The sequence below is a fragment of the Equus quagga genome, chromosome 4 (assembly GCF_021613505.1).
Source record: "Equus quagga isolate Etosha38 chromosome 4, UCLA_HA_Equagga_1.0, whole genome shotgun sequence".
Taxonomy (NCBI): domain Eukaryota; kingdom Metazoa; phylum Chordata; class Mammalia; order Perissodactyla; family Equidae; genus Equus; species Equus quagga.
This window is the reverse complement of record NC_060270.1, coordinates 120,706,957-120,724,387: the sequence shown is the minus strand read 5'-3', so window position 1 is coordinate 120,724,387 and position 17,431 is coordinate 120,706,957. Positions and strand designations below refer to the sequence as shown.

The following is a 17,431-nucleotide window of genomic DNA, read 5'->3' as shown; positions in this document are numbered from 1 at the left end:
AACTTCTAATGCAAATGTTTTTAAATTAAATAGCAATTCTTACTTTAAAAGTATTTAACAAGACTATGACCAAAACACTTTCTTATCTGTGCAGATAATATCTACATATCACTGACTCTCCTTTTGAATTCTGCTCCCACGTCATATTAAAGAGTCAAGGTGCCATATATTAACTATATAAACTAAGTGGTGAAACAAAATTAATTTCTAAATTTATTCAAATAATAAACAAGAATTTCATAAGGAATATCATATCATCTTACCAAAATCATAACGATAGTAATTCCAGCTTTCATACTGGCCTCCTCCTTGATTATCTGAAAGTCCCTTTTCTCCATATTTGTCATACTTTTTCCGCAAATCTTCATCTTTGAGTACTTCATATGCTCTATTTATTTTTAAAAAATCACTGTGTGCATTTGCGTTATTCTATTAAAAATATTACATAAAATATTTGTTTCAGATACACAATCAAGTGTCTTCAGAACTTATATGTAGATTTAATTTAATCCTGAGATTTCTAGGAGAATAGATACCAAGATAAGGAGCAGTAGTACAAAATGAAATGGGCTATTGTGGGTTTAAATAAAAAGGATTTTTAAAGAACTACAATCTTAAAAAAAAAATTAGGAAAGTAACAGAGAAATGAGAATTGATGCCTCAAAAGGATGACAGATGTAGTCATACAATATAAGTCATACCTTCTAAGAAATGCAACTGAGAAAAAACTGACTAATGAACCCTTGGAAACCCTTAATATTAATATTAATGTTACCCCTAAAACAATGACAAAGAAATCTGTAGGTTATTTTTCTATTTGAGGCAAAACCAACATATTAACTAAAAAAAGTATGTGCCCCAAAAGAACTAATATCAGAGTAACAACTCAAAACTGGATTAGAAACGTTCCTCGTTTGTTACTGTTTCATACAATTGGTTTCTGAAGAATGCTTTCATCTAAATAATACTCAGCTGTAGAAGGGCTACCATCTTTCACATGGAAACAAAAACACACATTCTGAAATTTTAAAGAACAATCTGAAAAAATAAAAACTAAATACAAGAGAATGAAGATCTCAGGGAAAGATTACCAATTAACAAGAGTTTTCAAGAAATATTGATTTTATCACTCAGCTTTATGCAATCAAAATAAAAGTCCTATTTAAAAAATTTTATCCAGAGAACAGAAAATTATAACATAATCTTTCTCCTTGAAGAGTGTCAAATCTCATTAAGAAAAAATTAAATTATAAAAATACCATAAGAATTAAAACTATTTTAGTTTTGAAAGATTTCATTATTGAATACATAATCAAGTATTTATGATTGGAATAAACTGGATTTGATTACTCTCAAGTTTCAATTTGTAATACTTTCTGACTCTGGGTTTATACTTGTGCATGGGAAAAACCAGTGAAAGCTGAAGCATACTATTATTAGCAATTGCTGCCATTTTTAGCAAGACATACCCTCTAAGTTCCAAGGAAATAATTTTTCTGTTACTGTTCTGCAATACTTGATCTTAACCTACTTTACAAAAAAACTACTTCACAGACAGTATTCTCTCCTTTGGGATTAATATCTGTAAAAGAACTCTTGGAAATTAGTTTTCAAATTAAGAAAGAATTGCATTTTCGGTATTGACGTTCCTTCACATTGTTCTAAACCAGAACATTTTGCTTCTTCTGTTTTTCAGTACAGAATTTGAGTTATGATTTTTGATGTGATTATTCTTAAGCATTTTGAGCACTTATTTAAAATAATTTAAATATACTGAAACTTTCTAAAATACATTCATCAGATATTAAAAAGAATTTTTACCCACCGGGTTCTTATCAGGATGCAGCTTCAATGCCAATTTCTTGAAAGCTTGTCTTATTTCTCTACTGCTTGAAGTTTTGGATACTCCAAGTAAACTGTAAAAATCCTGATCTGTGCCCACTAAAACGGCCATATACACTATTAGAAAACAGACAGTGACCCTTTTCAAGTCTATGACATAGTCATCTTTATTGAACCAGACTCCCATTCTTTTTCTTATACAAGTTCTGGTTTAAGTGAACATTAAGATATGCCGTTGGTTCCAGTTGATGTACACAAGTTTGAGAACGTCTGTCCACATTATTCCAAGAATGACTCCAGCATCCTGAAATTGTCTTGCCAAATGTTAATCTAAAGAGAGGAAACCAGGTAGTTAAAATACATTAAAAAAAACACAAAACCCACCAATAACACTATTTATTAAATAACATGGCTAGCAATACAATCTCCATTAACTAGCAAATCAAGGTGAGTGGGCCAGGCTCTCCTCTTTGCGGGTCCCCTTCCCTGCTTCCATATCGAGATAGCCAGATTTGTGAAACCACTCAAGATAGCAGATAAAAGATAAAGGTAGTGCGTGGTTGTAGCTAGCTAGAACCCTTTAAAAACAAACAACTCATTGATTTGCTCCCATCAGAACTCATACACAAGGGCAGGGGAAAGACCGTTTTCTTCTTTTTTCTACCCAGCTTAAGCACTGCCCTTTTCTAATACTGCTTCCTTTTTGGCAACTTCTTCACCCCTTTAAGGCTATCTTGTTCTCATTTTAATTAGATTTCACTTGTACGAAATATCCTTTGGGGGACTAGAAAGGAAGCACACAGTCCTTCCAAACAGTCTGTATCTTTCATATAACCCTTCCAAAAATAGCAATGAATTTACAGTTACACTAGACAACTCACCTACTAGGCCGTTTGTTCCCCCCGAGTTTTCTCAGAAGGCGCTTACATTATGTCTAAGTAGAGACTATTTTATAAAAACAGGACAATAATAACTGCAAGTTAATAGTGTAATTTTATTGCAAAGCTTCTGTTTGGTATAAATAAAAATAGAAAAAGAGACAAAAGAGAAGGGAATCAGTTCTTTAGACACGCTCACCTGTGTAGAGTGAAACTAATTTTCCTTCATCAGATCACCTTTAAACTTGTATACTTTAGTTCCAAACAGCTCGTAATGCTTTGAAAAATCAAACCTTCCTAGAAACTTTCTTCATTTAATTCTAAATGTCTATTTAAATTGTTTTTTTTCCTTACCTGTGAATGGGCTTTGGCTAATTTCTAATCTTTCCTTTCCAAGCCACCAAAAAATACCTTTGTACACATAGTGATACTGATTGACAAATTCCCAAAGTAGAACATAATCATTAGAAAAAAAAAGATACCATATTCTCAAACACCACTTTGGGACAAGGGGCATTTCCTGCCTAGCGTTTGCTCTCAGCCGGCGTGGGTGTGGCTGACTTGCTCTGTGCCGAGCTGCGGGGACAGGTGAGAGCCGCAGGTAAATGCAAGTCGAACGCCTTCTTGCTGCCATCATTCCAGAACAGGATGCGGGGAGAGGAGAAGACTAGAGACATTGGGTGAAACAGACTGTCAAGTGTTGCTAGGGGTGAAGTCTCAGACCGGACTCAGGGAGAAAGCAGCCTGAGCAACTGAGGCTCAAGGAAGAAACTGGAGCAAGAAGAGGGGAACCGCTTGGCGGAGGCAGGGTGGTGCAGGTAATAGGGAAGACGACAACGGGGAACGAGAATACAACCAACCGGCCGCAGGAGGGGAGAAGAGGGGAGATTCAAGCGCACAGGCATTTCGGTCCTCCCTTCCCGGAGGGCCAAGGCCGCTGCCGGCTCCAGCAGAGCCCCGGTCCCCGGCCTATGCCCACCTCGGTGTTGCGGGGTCGCCTCCTGCAGCTACTTCCCCATCCTCAATTCCCGGTCGCTGACCCCACCGGCAGAGCGCCAGCTGTGCGCGCGGGAGGACACGCACTGTCCGAGCGCCGAGCCGCCGCACTCGGGACGCGGAGGACACGCCGCACCGGCAGCGACGAGTGCGGCCAGCTCCGGTCGGCAGCTCCCGCGCCGGTCTCCACGGCGAGCGGGGCGGGGCCTGGCGCGGGGCATTGTGGGAAATGCGTGGAGGCCGCAGCCTGAGAGAACCCGCCGCAAGCCTGGCGGGCGCGGCGGCGGAGGGCGCGGGTGGGGAGGGCGGTGTAGGTTAAGGTTGACGTGGCCGTCCGCCCGGAATCCGGCTCCGGCTCAGCTCCAACCCGGAGCCGAGGTACACGCTGGACCCGCGCAGCCCGCGCCCCAACGCCAATGCGGATGGCGCACGCCGCAGGCCGGACGCCGGGTGCCGAAGCCCGCCCCTTCCTGCTCCCGTCGCTATGGTGACGGGGAAACCCGGAGGGCGGGTATAGGCGTGCCGGTGCTCCGCGACAGTTTGCTTAAAAGGCAGGGCTATAGAGGCTTTTTCCCGTGGGTGGGGCAGAGAGGTGAAATTCTGCGGCAAAAGGCAAGCTTGACCGAAGTGACATTGATCGTAGTGTTAGCCTAGAGGGTTGAAGAAGCATTAGGAAACTTGAGAGAAATGAAAATATTTATGACTCTGTGTGTGTGCGCGCATGTGTGAACAATGGAGCATTCTATGGTATTACCTGGCTTTTTAGTCATCCAAGCTAGAACTGGGGAGTTATCCACACTCCTCTCTTTCTCTAATTTTTTCGTCTAAATGACTTAAACATGTTTAAAAGCTGATTAGGAGTCAAAAAAGAGAGAAGGAGGCTGCAGATATGGGAGAGAGGGACAGAGTCAAGGCGCAGGTGGATGGACTGATCTTAAACAGTTCATTTATCCATTAAAATAGTTTGTTCTCCACTGGCTACTGGTGATACTGTAGTGAGCAAAGACATAGCTCTGCCCTGAAGAAATAGGATAACGGAGGACACGTTAATTATTCAGACCTATGATTAGGAAAGGAAAATGCATGGTGCTGTGAGAATGAATAATGGGGAACTGACCTCCGGGAGGCAAAGGTTTGAAAAAGGTATTACTACAATAGATTAAAAAAACTGAAAAAGAAATTCAGTGTACATGAGCAAGGAATTAGGGGATGTTGCTGATGCTATCCCTGCCCTGTGCCTGTCACCCTCCTCATCCCACTTGGGTTCCCACACTTTATATGATGCTGTGCTCACTTCACTCAGGTTCCAACCTATGCCAGGCTGCTCTCCCACCGGGACACCCACCTCTACCTGAAAGGGCTACAATATGTAGTCACTCACCCTCCCATCCCATCACCTCTGCCCAATATGGACACAACTGTGCCAGCCCTACCTAATGGTTTTTGGTTTGAATTATTCAGGATGGGCGAAGGCCATGGTTAGTTTTTAATAACATTTTAGCTATAGTTTGAAGAATGTTATGGAGGAGGGCAATAGTAAATAGAGGAAAACTGGCCAGAAGTCTATTACAATGGTCTAGGTGATAGATGCTTATGGCCTGGATTAGGGTGGAGTTAGTGCAGATATAGAGAAGTGAGCAAATTCGAGAAAAATGTAGGAGGTGATATTTCCTAAGATTTGGTGATGAATTGGTCATGGTGGGGAAGAGAAAGATGTTTTGAAGACACATCTCTACTTCAGATAATTGACATCAGGGATGACCACTTGCTTCTGGGAAACCAAGGGCTTGTCAGCATAAGTATAATAAAACTTGATACAACAGCTCCATCATATATGCATGAGATATGTTATAACAAGGGACTATTTTGTTTCATTTTTAGTTCCACCTGGGGAATTGCTACTCATCTTTCAAGATGGAGTTCATGTTTCTTCTGAAAAATAATTTTCTGTGAGCCATTCAAGCATATTTGGTCACTCCATCCTTTATTGTTGCCTTTATCACACCATATTGTAATTATATTTCATTGGTTGGTCTACTGTAATGAATTCTTTGAGGTCAGGAATCAGATTTTATTTATTTTTTTCCTCAGTGCCTAGCTAGAAGTGTTTGGTGCCTATTCAATACATGCATTACGATAGAATGAAGAATCAATATTTATTATGTGAAAAGAGGAAAGAATGGTCCTTTGTTTCTAAAGTCATTATTGTTTGGCCTGGAGGGAGGTTCATGAAGAACACACATTCACATGTAGAAATATAATGTAGTAAATGTAAAATGAGTGGTATAAACAATATGTTCCATAGGGATTTAACTTTGAACAGAAGTGCTCAGAGTAGAATTAGGGGACAGTATAGGTGTTTCTAAATAAAAAAAGAATTCCTCAATAGACTTGGAATTTTAGAACCAGGGAGAATCTTTGAGATCATGAAGTTCATTTCTTAAATTCATTGGGGAGGAAACTGAAGCCCAGGAATGTTAATGAGTGACTTGCCCAAAGATGCTCAAATGTAAATGGATGGAAATGGAAATATAACATGTCTCCTGTTTTCTTAGACAGTGTGATATGATGATAATCACAATAGCAGAAACTTACATATTTATTATATGTCTCAGGCACTATTTCAAGTACTTTACTTAAATATTAACACATTTAATGTAACAATTCTATGAAGTAAGTGCAACTATCATGTCAATTTTACAGGTGAGGAAACTGAGGCAAAGGGAGGTTAAGGTGCTTGCCCAACGTTGCATAGTTAGTAAGCTGTAGAATTTGGATTGCAACCTAGGCTGTCTAGATCCGGAGGCCATAAGGAACACCACAGTCAATTGAAATATTTTTGAAATATTTTTGACAGCATTTATTTAAGCTAAGTAAGGTGTTATTTTCATAGAATTTTTTTGTTAACAATAATCTATCACAAGTGCTTGATTTTCAGGACTTAATTGTAATATTTTATTAGATCAGACCTAATTTGTAAAGACAAATTGGCTGATGTCTTAAAATCACCTATAGCACCTACTAATGGAATTGGCATTCAATATATGTGTTGAATTCAGTTGAATTTGCAGTTACTTGTATTTCTATGATAATTTCATATTTCATATTTTCATCTCCAATAAACAGGTCTACTTTTAGCTGTAACTGACCTTTCTTTTATGCTTATTTCCCTACATCCCAGTTATTTTGACACTACAGTTTTTAGTGTTAAAAAATGCTGTGTGGTAATTAAACACTTTAACAAAAGTCAAAGTCTAGCAGACATAGGATTGTATATACACAAACATATATATGTATGTACGTGTATATATATATATCTTGTATACATTGGCTTTCCTTGGCACTAACTCCTAAATAAATACTTACTAAATAGAAATGAGAGCAAATAAAAAGCAAACGTGAGTTGACAGTCCTAGTGAATTTTTTTCCATTTTACTTAATAAACAATAGGGACCAGGAGATCAGATTATAAATTGATAAAATGTGCCTGCCAGCCCACCCACATCCCAAATCTTTAGAGATGATAGAGAAGTTTATTTATTTATTTATTTATTTTGAGGCAGATTAGCCCTGAGCTAACTACCGCCAATCCTCCTCTTTTTTGCTGAGGAAGCCTGGCCCTGAGCTAACATGCGTGCCCATCTTCCTTTACTTTATATGTGGGATGCCTACCACAGCATGGTGTGCCAAGCGGTGCCATGTCTGCACCCGGGATCTGAACTGGCGAACCCTGGGCTGCTGAAGGAGAACATGTGAACTTAACCACTGCACCACTGGGCCAGCCCCGAGAAGTTTACTTTTTTAAAAAACATAAATCCACATCATGTCACAGAGCCAGAAGTGCCCTCAATGGGCCAGAAATTTTGAGGAATCCCTGAAATGTGGAAGACAGAGGTGTTGAATTTGACAAAAGAAATCACTGAGCAAAGGACAAAGGAGAAGAATGCTGTGAAATGTGAGAGTGGCTCTGGATGTTTTCAAGTAAAGAAGAGAATGGCATGCGAATAAGGGAACTTGGAGATGTTGGTTGGTTGAAGCACTGCATTGAGGGTAGCTATGCAGCTTGGCCCCTGTGTCACATGTCCTCAAGACCATCTCCAGGTTTGATGATTTACTAGAATGACCCATAGGACTAAGAATATAATTGTATTCACGGGATTTATTACAGGGAACGAATACAAAGCAAAATCAACAAAGGGAAAAGGTGCATGGGCTGGAGGAAACCAGGTGGAAACTTCCAAGAGTCCTTTCCCACTGGAGTCACATGGAATGCACAACTCCAGAATTGAGTTGTGACAACATGTGCAAAGGGTTGTGTATAAGGGAAGCTCATTAGAGACTAAGTCACTAAGGCTTTTATTGGGAGGTGGACATGTAGGCATCCTCAGCTTAGCAGGCACCAAAATTCTAGACTCCCAGAAGGAAAGTAGAAGTTCAGCACAAACCACATTGTTTTAAGAGTTCAGGCACAGTGAGCCATTCTTGTCATTTAAGGAAAGTTGTTTGTTTTGTTTTTTTATCAGGAAATTGTTTACCAGCCAAGTTCCCAGACACTAGGCAAGAACCAATCTTCCAAACAGGACTTTCCAGGGATAGCCATCTCGGGTTTGCTATTTTTAAAGGAGATATAAAAAGGAAACATATCATGACCAAGTGGATTTATTTGAAGAATGCCTTTTGCTGAGCTCCGTGGAAATCAGCTACAGCTGAGCATTTAAGGACCTCTGTGCTGGTAGAATTCTGAGGTGATGATAGATTAAGCCACTGGTCCAACATCTGCAATCACAAGACTTAGATCCAGAACCCTAATCATGACAGAGAGGGGCTAGTTTTCCCAATCAAAATTCCCACAGCATTAGGGCCAGGATGCTCTTTCTGAGTCTAACGTCTGGCCTTCTGAATGCCTGGGTCCTAGCGCAGAGTGTGACAGGCAGTGGAGCACCTGCCCACCTACTGCTTCTTTCTCAGGAGTTTTATCATAGGCCTTTTGTGTTTGATGCCTGGTCATTTGACACTGTTCGCTTAACAACTGGCACAAAAAGTAGGCCAGTTGGCCCAGCATACCAAGGAACCACAAATCAAAGACCAACTCTGAAAGTGGGAAAAGCCCAAAGAGGACAGCATGGCTAGGTTCAAGGATTGGGATAGATAATTACTAACTGGTTGCAGGAACTAGTCCTTTGAAGCCCTAAGCTTCTTAAGCAATAAATTTGCTAAGAATGTCAAGACCTGGGGAGATATAGGTTGCCAGTACTCCATGGGGCTGTTTTTAAGGCCTTTAAGGGAGTTACATAGGAGGTGAAGAAGAAGTGGAAGAATAAACTGAAACTGCAGGTGAAACAACTAGGATATTCTGATGGGTGGAATGTACAAAGAATTTAAGATAAAGTAAGACCAAGTAAATGGACCATTTCTGTAATTCACTTCCTATAACCAGAGCAATGTAAGTTGGCATGTAACCAGGATATATAGTGTTCTGCCAACACTAAAAAGTATGAGACAGAGAATGTTGTTAGGGGCACTATGTAGAGCAAGAAGAGGGAGGCATAGAAAGTGTGTGGCTCTTATGATCACTGCCCCTCACTGTCATGAAGGGGTTAACCTTAAATCAAACGAAGGGAACTGACAGAGCTGCTGGGGGGGGGCTCCACAATGAGGCTGCCTCTTGGAAGGCTATGTAGTTATGGCATTTAAGTAAAGGGGCCAAATAGAATAACCTTGAAGGTGTCCCCAACTATATTCTATGAAAAAAAATTAGGGTGTAGGGGCCCCTTGCTGTGATAATCAGACTGAGTGCTTAGTCTGTGACATAAAGGAAATATTAGGGGAGGACCCAGACCACCTGGAGGATGAGAACAGGAAGGAGTTAAAAATTATATCCCCTCCTATGACAATTTAAATAATAAAATGGTTTGTCTGATAAGGTAGGTCCTCTGGGTAGTTGCTAACCAGTCCCACCCCACCATGACCACTGGGTCTTCTGCTGATTCATATACTAGAGCAGAGGCATTGGCTGTCCAGTTGTAGATGCTCACAAACACAGTTAAAGCATCAGAGGTATGATGCTGTTTACTTTTGGGCTATCCAGACCCCCTCCAGTCAGACACTAGTTTACACTTCATGCCCCAGGAAATAGTAAGCTGGGCCTCCTAGTATAGGATCCTATGGCTATTCCAAGAACATATCACCTGCAGAGTGTGTGGCAATAAAGTGCTGGAACAGACCACTTAAAAAGACAAATTTCATCAGTCTGCTCACCATCCCATTGGTAGACTGGCTTGACCTGTCTAATGCTGTATCTACTGTATTATATCTTCTTAATGGTTTCTCTCTTCTTAACCATATTTTAGTGATCCAGAAAACTGAGAGCATGGAAGTGTCTGGAGTGGGACAAATACAGTGCAGGACCCAAGCTTACATATGACTTTTCACAATCTCTCGTTTTCCCTCCTACCCTGACTTGATCAATCAGTTAGGAAGCCTAGACTGCATCCTGTGCCAGTGGGTGGGTGGACACCAACCTGGAGGCATTGCTATCTCCTGACTCACTGTTGTGGCCACACAACCAGGGCCATGCCCATCCTCTCTACGTTGTCCCTTGTAATATTGCACTTCCAGGCTCAGACACTGTTGTGTGGACACTGCACTTATCTTTTTTATGACGCATGCACTCGTTCTTATCTCTGTGAAAGGTGAAAGAGTGTGGTGGCAACAGAGGAAGTCCTAGATGCCAGAGAAATTGATTTATGGTTTGGTAGATCAGATAACACTCAGTTTACAATTCAGTTAGAATTTCATAGTCACTTGGTAGCCCTAGGTTGGGCATTCAGTATCTGCCTGGGTCCAGTAGAAAGCTGAGAACTACTTTCATGTTAATAATGTTTTTTACAAAAGGATACCATTGCCATATAACAAAACTCTAAAGGCCTAGGCTGTGATTCTTCTATTGGGGCATATCAGAAGCACCTTACAGTATCTCTGTCTGCCAAAGGCACTTTCAAAGTCATCAGGTCTGCTGGTCGTAAGGACCAAGTGGCAGTTTAGATCTACCTATTTCAGACCCTTTCATTATTCAGGCCCATCTAAAAATGGCCAGTCTCATGAATTACTTGGTAAATGAATCAGAGCAACATATCTAAATATTGTAGATATTGCCTCCAAAATTCAAGAAGCCACCAAATGTTGAACCTCTTCCTTCACAATAGATGCAGCAACTCATACTATTATATCATTTAAACCACTTACACCATTATAACTTACATCGACTCATACCATTCTAGCACTTTAAAAGAGACATTCCACCATGTCCTAGACCACTGGACTTCTAGAAACTTTACCAATGTATCAGGCTTCTGAAGTTTATCTCCTGTTCTCTGGCATTTGCATACCTTAGTAAGGCTTGCTGCATTCTGCTTATCTGTTGCACATCAATGTAGTGGATCAGTATGATGGTCTTTAGGATAGCAGAATGATCAAGTTCCCTCCAAACCATATTATGACAGTAAGAGGTTTGACATAGTCTTAGAATAAGGTAATATGTTGTTGTCAGTGCCAGGTACATGCAAATTGTTTCTGTTTTCTCTTATCCAACTAAAAAAATAGTATTGAACAGGTTAATAGCTGCACACCAGCTGCCAAAGACTGTGCTAGATTTTTTCAGCTAAGAAAACAGATTTGGAAACATAACTTCCTTTGGCATCACAATTTTATTCTCCAAGAACCAATGGCTTTTGCCCCAGCCAAAAGGGCAAGTTAAATGAAGATATGTTAGGAATCACCAGCCCTGCATGTCTCAGGCCTTTAGTGGTGGTGTTAATGCCTGAAATTCAACCAGAAATGTGATCTTACTTTTGGTTTCCTTTCTTCCTGTCTGCGTGGAAGAGTTTTAGATGATTCCATTTGGCCCTCTCTATCATAAAAGCCCTATCTCTTCTAAAGGAACCGATGCTGCGATTCTGAGAGTTACTAAGCATATCTGTTTATACTATACATTGTAGGACTGGGGAAATAACCAGAGGATGGGTCTGCATCCTCTTGGGCCTATGAGACTCAGGCCAAAACTCCATAAGACCTACTTTTGCTTAGCTGATTATGGTGGCATTTTGGGATTCCAAAGATGAGCAGAAATTCAGAACTAGTATCTAAAACTTCCTAGAAGGGGACCGGCCCCATGGCCGAGTGGTTAAGTTTGTGTGCTCCACTTCAGCAGCCCAGGATTTTGCCAGTTCGGATCCTGGGCACGGACATGGCACCGCTAATCAGGCCATGCTGAGGTGGGGTCCCACATAGCACAGCCAGAAGGACCTACAACTAGAATACATAACTATGTACTGGGGGGCTTTGGGGAGAAGAAGAAGAAGAAAAAAAAAAGATTTGCAACAGATGTTAGCTCAGGTGCCAATCTTTAAAAAAAAAAAATTTCTAGAAGGTCTAGTTATTTCCCTTTCCAAAGGGCAGTGTCAGTCTGGCAAAAGGGCTCTGGTCTCCCTGGGGAAGGCTCAAGGGGAAAATTCACAGCATATTCCTGTTGTCATTTTGCAGGCCTCTCTCTCAGTTGAGGGACTCTGTCTGGGAGCTAGCTCTGAGAGCTGGATAAGAGTCTGTGAATCCCCACTAGGGTAATTTGAGTTATTTTTCTGCCCAGAAGATCTAGAAGTTTTATTTCTATATACGTCAAACAGCACTTTCATTCCATCTCTTTAATAATTTCACCCTCCTATTTCTGCTAGTTGAACCCTACCATCTGGCCTCTACAGTTCTGGGATCTTATAATTCTCAACGAGATCAAGAAACTCATTTCTACTGCAACACTCCCCACCACATTTCTGGCCTATGGAAGATAACCACTACAGAGCTCTTCAAGGATGTTGACACCTCTCTTCCCAATGCGTTTATTCGTGCTTTGGTGAAGGCAATGTCCTTTTGGTCCTCCCAAAGGGATGGTTTGTGAGTGGCGGAGCTGGTTGAACATAATAGATCCATTTTAACTTACCCTATTTCCTGAGCCTTTAGACTTCTTCTTCCATAGTATTCCAGGAAGTTCTGACATTTTGACTTCATTAACCACAAGCTATCACTTAATCTAGGCTTCATTTAGCTAACCTAACAGATTATTAACACCGCTTAGGTGCTGAACCAAAATACTAAATATGAAACCTAAGTGAATGTGCTTATGTCAATGAATCTGGACCTATTGAGTTGTATATTCTTGACCTTTTGGTCTAAATATACTTAGAATTCATTCTTCCACATGCTTCCCTGGCTCTTGTCAGTATGGATTGGAAATTCTCCTATCTTTTTAATTTTGAAGATTTTTTCTTTAGATTTTTTTAAAATTTTGGAATAATTTTACATTCATAGAAAAGGTACAAAGATAGAGAGTTCCTGTGTGCTCTTCACCTAGTTTCCCCAAATGTTAACATCTTTCATAATCACAAGACACTTGTGAAACTAAGGTTTTAACATTGGTACAATACCATTAACTCTTCTACAGACTTTATTTGGATTTCACCAGTTTTCCTGCTAATAATTGGCAGTTCTTTTAACCCTTTTTGTGTTGATCCTATTTCTTGCTACAGCAGGTCTTGTATTGCTATGAGACTTTGAACTATATTGGGATCCAACTCTTGGATCCTAATGGATCCTAATGGGCCTAGAATGAATACGAAGTGGTAGGGGGTAAGTTCTGGGAGCGTCACTATTAGGAACCCCAAACATCCAATATACAAGGGTGGAAAAGGAACAAGATAGCTCCAGTGAAAATTCATATTTGAAAAAGTGTATAACGGGACACACACACACACAAACACATATCAAAATCCAGAGCACTTATTATATCCTCTTGAATGAGAAAATCAAAACAGGAAAAGTAAGTTCTATGGTTAGCCAATATGGCAACTCTCCGAGGTGATCTTTTTACCTTATTCTCCATGGTTTCTCTTTCTGCTTTCTGAGAAAAATGCTTCTTTCTTATTATCCTCTGCAGCTGCATCTGATGGGCCACTTGGAAGGAAAAGTGAAAAGAATGAATTTATTCAAGAGAGAAATACATAAATTGAAAAACAGAAAATAGCTAACTTATATGGGATGCTAACTATGAGCCAGGTACTGTTCTAAGTGCTTTTCACGTAATAATTCATTTAATTCTTACAAAATCCTCTGAGGTAGATATTATTGTGCCCATTTTATAGAGGGGAAAGCAAGGCACAGGGAATTCACTACCTTGACCAAGGTTGTGCAGTTACTGGGAAAAGATCTGGAATTTGAATCTGGGCAGATTGGTTCTGGAGTCTGCACTTTTGAAATGAGAGTAACCTCCTAGGCTAAATTTATTCCTAGATATTTCATTCTTTTTAATGCAATTGTAAATGGGATTGTTTTCTTAATTTCTCTTCAAATCACCTAGCTCTGAAAGCCAACAGGCTTTTTGGTGGCAGCCACAAAAGTTGGGGTGCTAGTTTTGTGAACAGTTTCCTTCCAAGCAGATACTGGGAACTTGGTTTTATTGTTGGAATGAGCTGGATGGAGGGCGCAGAGGATGCAGCCACTGGCTCATCTGGTCTCAGGGGAAGATGGCAGCCAGCCCCTGGATGTATGTTAAATTAGAAGCTGAACCCTCAGGCAGCAGCTTGTAAAGCATGCAGTCAGACCCCTTTCAGTGAGAGACTGGGGGATGGGTGTTTTTGCCCGCTCCCTCTGTGTTGAGCCTTGGGGAGACAGCTGTGGGAAGTGCTCACAAGCACACCTCTGAAGAACTGATTCTCCGTTTGCTACAATCCTGTGAGACTAGTGAATGCAAGCCATGTTGGCTATCAGAACTAGGCAATTCGGTCCCATCCTTCAGGCAGCAGCTGGAAAAAGTGGGGCTCCAGATGTTTGTATAAGCTCTTTCTAGAGAGATACCCGTGACCCGTTTTTATCGTTTGAGTGGGCGTGGGAGATGGGTGCACTTGCCCAGTCCCTCTGTGCTGAACTCTGAGGGGATAGCTGTGGCAAGTGTTCACACACCCTTTAAGAACTGCTTCTCTGTTTGCCACAGTCCTGTGGATCTCATGGATGCACGCCCCATTGGCCTTCAAGAGCCAGGTGCCTTTGGGTCTGTCCCTTGGGTGGGAGTTGTGTGGGGCTGGGGTGGTTAGATGTGTGGTCCACACCCCTCACTTCTCAGGGAGAAGTGGAAAGTTGAGGGTTCCCTGCTGATTATATGGCGCTCCCCTGGGTGGTGTTTGTGGTGAGAATGTGCCTCAGTTTCTCCTACCTGTCTCAATGTGGGTATCTTCTCATTCACCCGAGGTGTAGGAGTCACTCAGCTAGTTTCTGGATCTCTTTCAGAGGGAGTTGCTCCATGTGTAGCTGTAGATTTGGTGCATCTGTGGGAGGAGCGAAGTTCAGGAGCTTCCTAGTTTGCCGTGTTGGTCTCTCCTCCTCTATCAATTTCTTTCTAAGTACTGTTTTAGTGGCATCTCATAAATTTTGATACCTTGTGTTTTCATTCTTATTCAGTTCAAAATGTTTTCTAATTTCCCTTGTAATTCTTCTTTGCCCTGTGGGTTATTTAGATGTAATGAGGGGAATGAGGGGAATAAACTAGTGCTTACCTCAAAGAATTGTTGTAAGGAGGTAAATGCACCATTGTGGGAGTGACATGCTTAGGAACAGTGCCTGGCACATCCTAGTTGCTATGCATCAGGTGTTATTTTCACTGCCAAATTTACCTTTGGGTTTCCTCATTCTGCTTTAAGGAGAAACCTGAACTTTCTCTTACCTCTGTTACTATAAACCCTGGGACTCTTTTAAACCAGTGCTTACTCTTTCATACTCCTTTGTTACTACCAGTGTAAAATCAAAATGCTTCAAGGGCCTAGGCTTTGTTATATTGCTAATATATAATTGGTCTTGAAGCTGGGTACCTGACGGTTACTGTAGATATTCAGTAACAACATGACTGCCTTTGGACCTTGTTCCCAGCACAGACATAGATGAATCTTGTCAATTTGCTGTTTTCTTGTTTAACTTGAGGGGTGACTGGGTCTCCAGGATTTGTGAGTGTGTTTTTCAGAAGAAAGAGAATGCACTGGGGAGGTTGAGATCACGGGATGGCCGGCCCCCAGCAGCCAGTGCAGATTGCCCAGGGGCTTATCAGGAGAGACCCCTTTGTTTCTCCAGCTCCTCCTGCGGTGGCACTTAGCTCTATAAAATGCCCCCTGCTTGCTGCTCTTGTTAAGGCGGATGCTAGTGAACCCATGCTCCCATCTTCTCGTCGTGGCCGACTTGAATGGGGCCTTTCTCTATCTCCAAGCACTAATGTCTCAGTGTTTGGCTTGCTGTGCATCAGGCACACGAACTTGAGATTAAGAGGTTCCGTAACAGCCTCTTTAATTAACCAGAGTTTTTGTGGGTAAGAGAGAACCACTATTTGTTTTTTGCAATTTCTGCTTGCCTTAGCAGTCACGTGCCCTTTAAAATTTTGCGGCCGGAGCAAGAAAACAAAGAAAAGAACATGGGTGTAGTGGGTTTTGCTGCTTTTTTTATTGTCTTTGTCAATCAGAAAAGTTTACTTTGGCCACCTTGGAATATATTATTCATTGTAAGCAGCTTCAAGTTATATGACTCCCTCTGTCTTAGTGAATTTATTTTATACCTAAAGGAATTTCTTTACTAAATGCTGTTTCCAGCAGTTATTCCTTTTCCCTCCTCAACATTTTAAAACATCAAACAGAATGCAATGTGCCTTTTGCCCACGTTAATATCTTCAAAGCTAAGATTAAATAAAAATGTTAAAATTTCAGTTGCATACTAATATGCAGATGACCCTCCTCAATGTTGAACGGAGAAGCTAAATAAATAGGACAAGCATTCTCTGTCTCTAAAAGAGGGAATAGGATTTCAGGGAAGGGAGTAGACACTGAAAGGCTCTTTGAGATTTTTAAACACTGAACCACTGTTCCTGTGTGTCTACATCCAAGTGCCTGACCTGGTGATGGCACCTTTTGGACTTGTCATACCTAACAGCCAGCCTCTCACCTTTTGATATAGACTTCTATTCTATTCTCCAATGAAAGGTTTTAACTTCTATAATCGTCAGACTTTTCAACAAGAGCTTAGCATTAGATTGAACAAGTCTGGCTGCATAACTGACCACAAAAAACCTGATATGGTCCGTTTCAGTAGCAATGGATACTTTAATGCAGTTATTCTATTTTTTTTTAAACATTTGTGGTCCTTACACCTTTATTTCCTTTTTTTAAAAAAAATATTTTATTTTTTCCTTTTTCTCTCCAAAGCCCCCCGGTACATAGTTGTATATTCTTCATTGTGGGTCCTTCTAGTTGTGGCACGTGGGACGCTGCCTCAGTGTGGTTTGATGAGCAGTGCCATGTCCGCGCCCAGGATTCGAACCAACAAAACACTGGACCGCCTGCAGTGGAGGGCGCGAACCTAACCACTTGGCCTCGGGGCCGGCCCCCAGTTATTCCATTTTTAAGAAAGTTTTATAGCATAATAGTGAAATCAGCAATATTCTGCAGTTAAATATAACTATTTAATTCTACTGTCATAAGTTTTTCATTTGAAGTCTTAGTACTTATCAAGATTAATTTTATCCTAAAGACTTAATCTACTTCTTGTAAAAAGTAGCTCTCTTGGATGCCTTTTCTATTATTAATTAGCAATGTTAGTTAGCTGAATAACTTCTTTTACTTACAAAGCTATGGGTA

General features: G+C 40.9%; 1 protein-coding gene across 1 annotated transcript in view; it reads right to left on the bottom strand.

The window, feature by feature from the left end:
- DNAJC10 (DnaJ heat shock protein family (Hsp40) member C10) overlaps window positions 1-4,123 on the bottom strand; it is a 45,106-nt gene extending 40,983 nt beyond the window's left edge. The window contains exons 1-3 of the mRNA XM_046658618.1: window positions 3,700-4,123; window positions 1,826-2,172; window positions 264-429 (exon numbers count right to left, since the gene is read on the bottom strand). Coding sequence (XP_046514574.1) covers window positions 264-429; window positions 1,826-2,029 — 370 coding nt within the window. The 5' untranslated portion in view covers window positions 2,030-2,172; window positions 3,700-4,123. The remainder of the gene's footprint in view (window positions 1-263; window positions 430-1,825; window positions 2,173-3,699) is intronic.
- Between the last annotated feature and the right edge of the window lie 13,308 nt (window positions 4,124-17,431).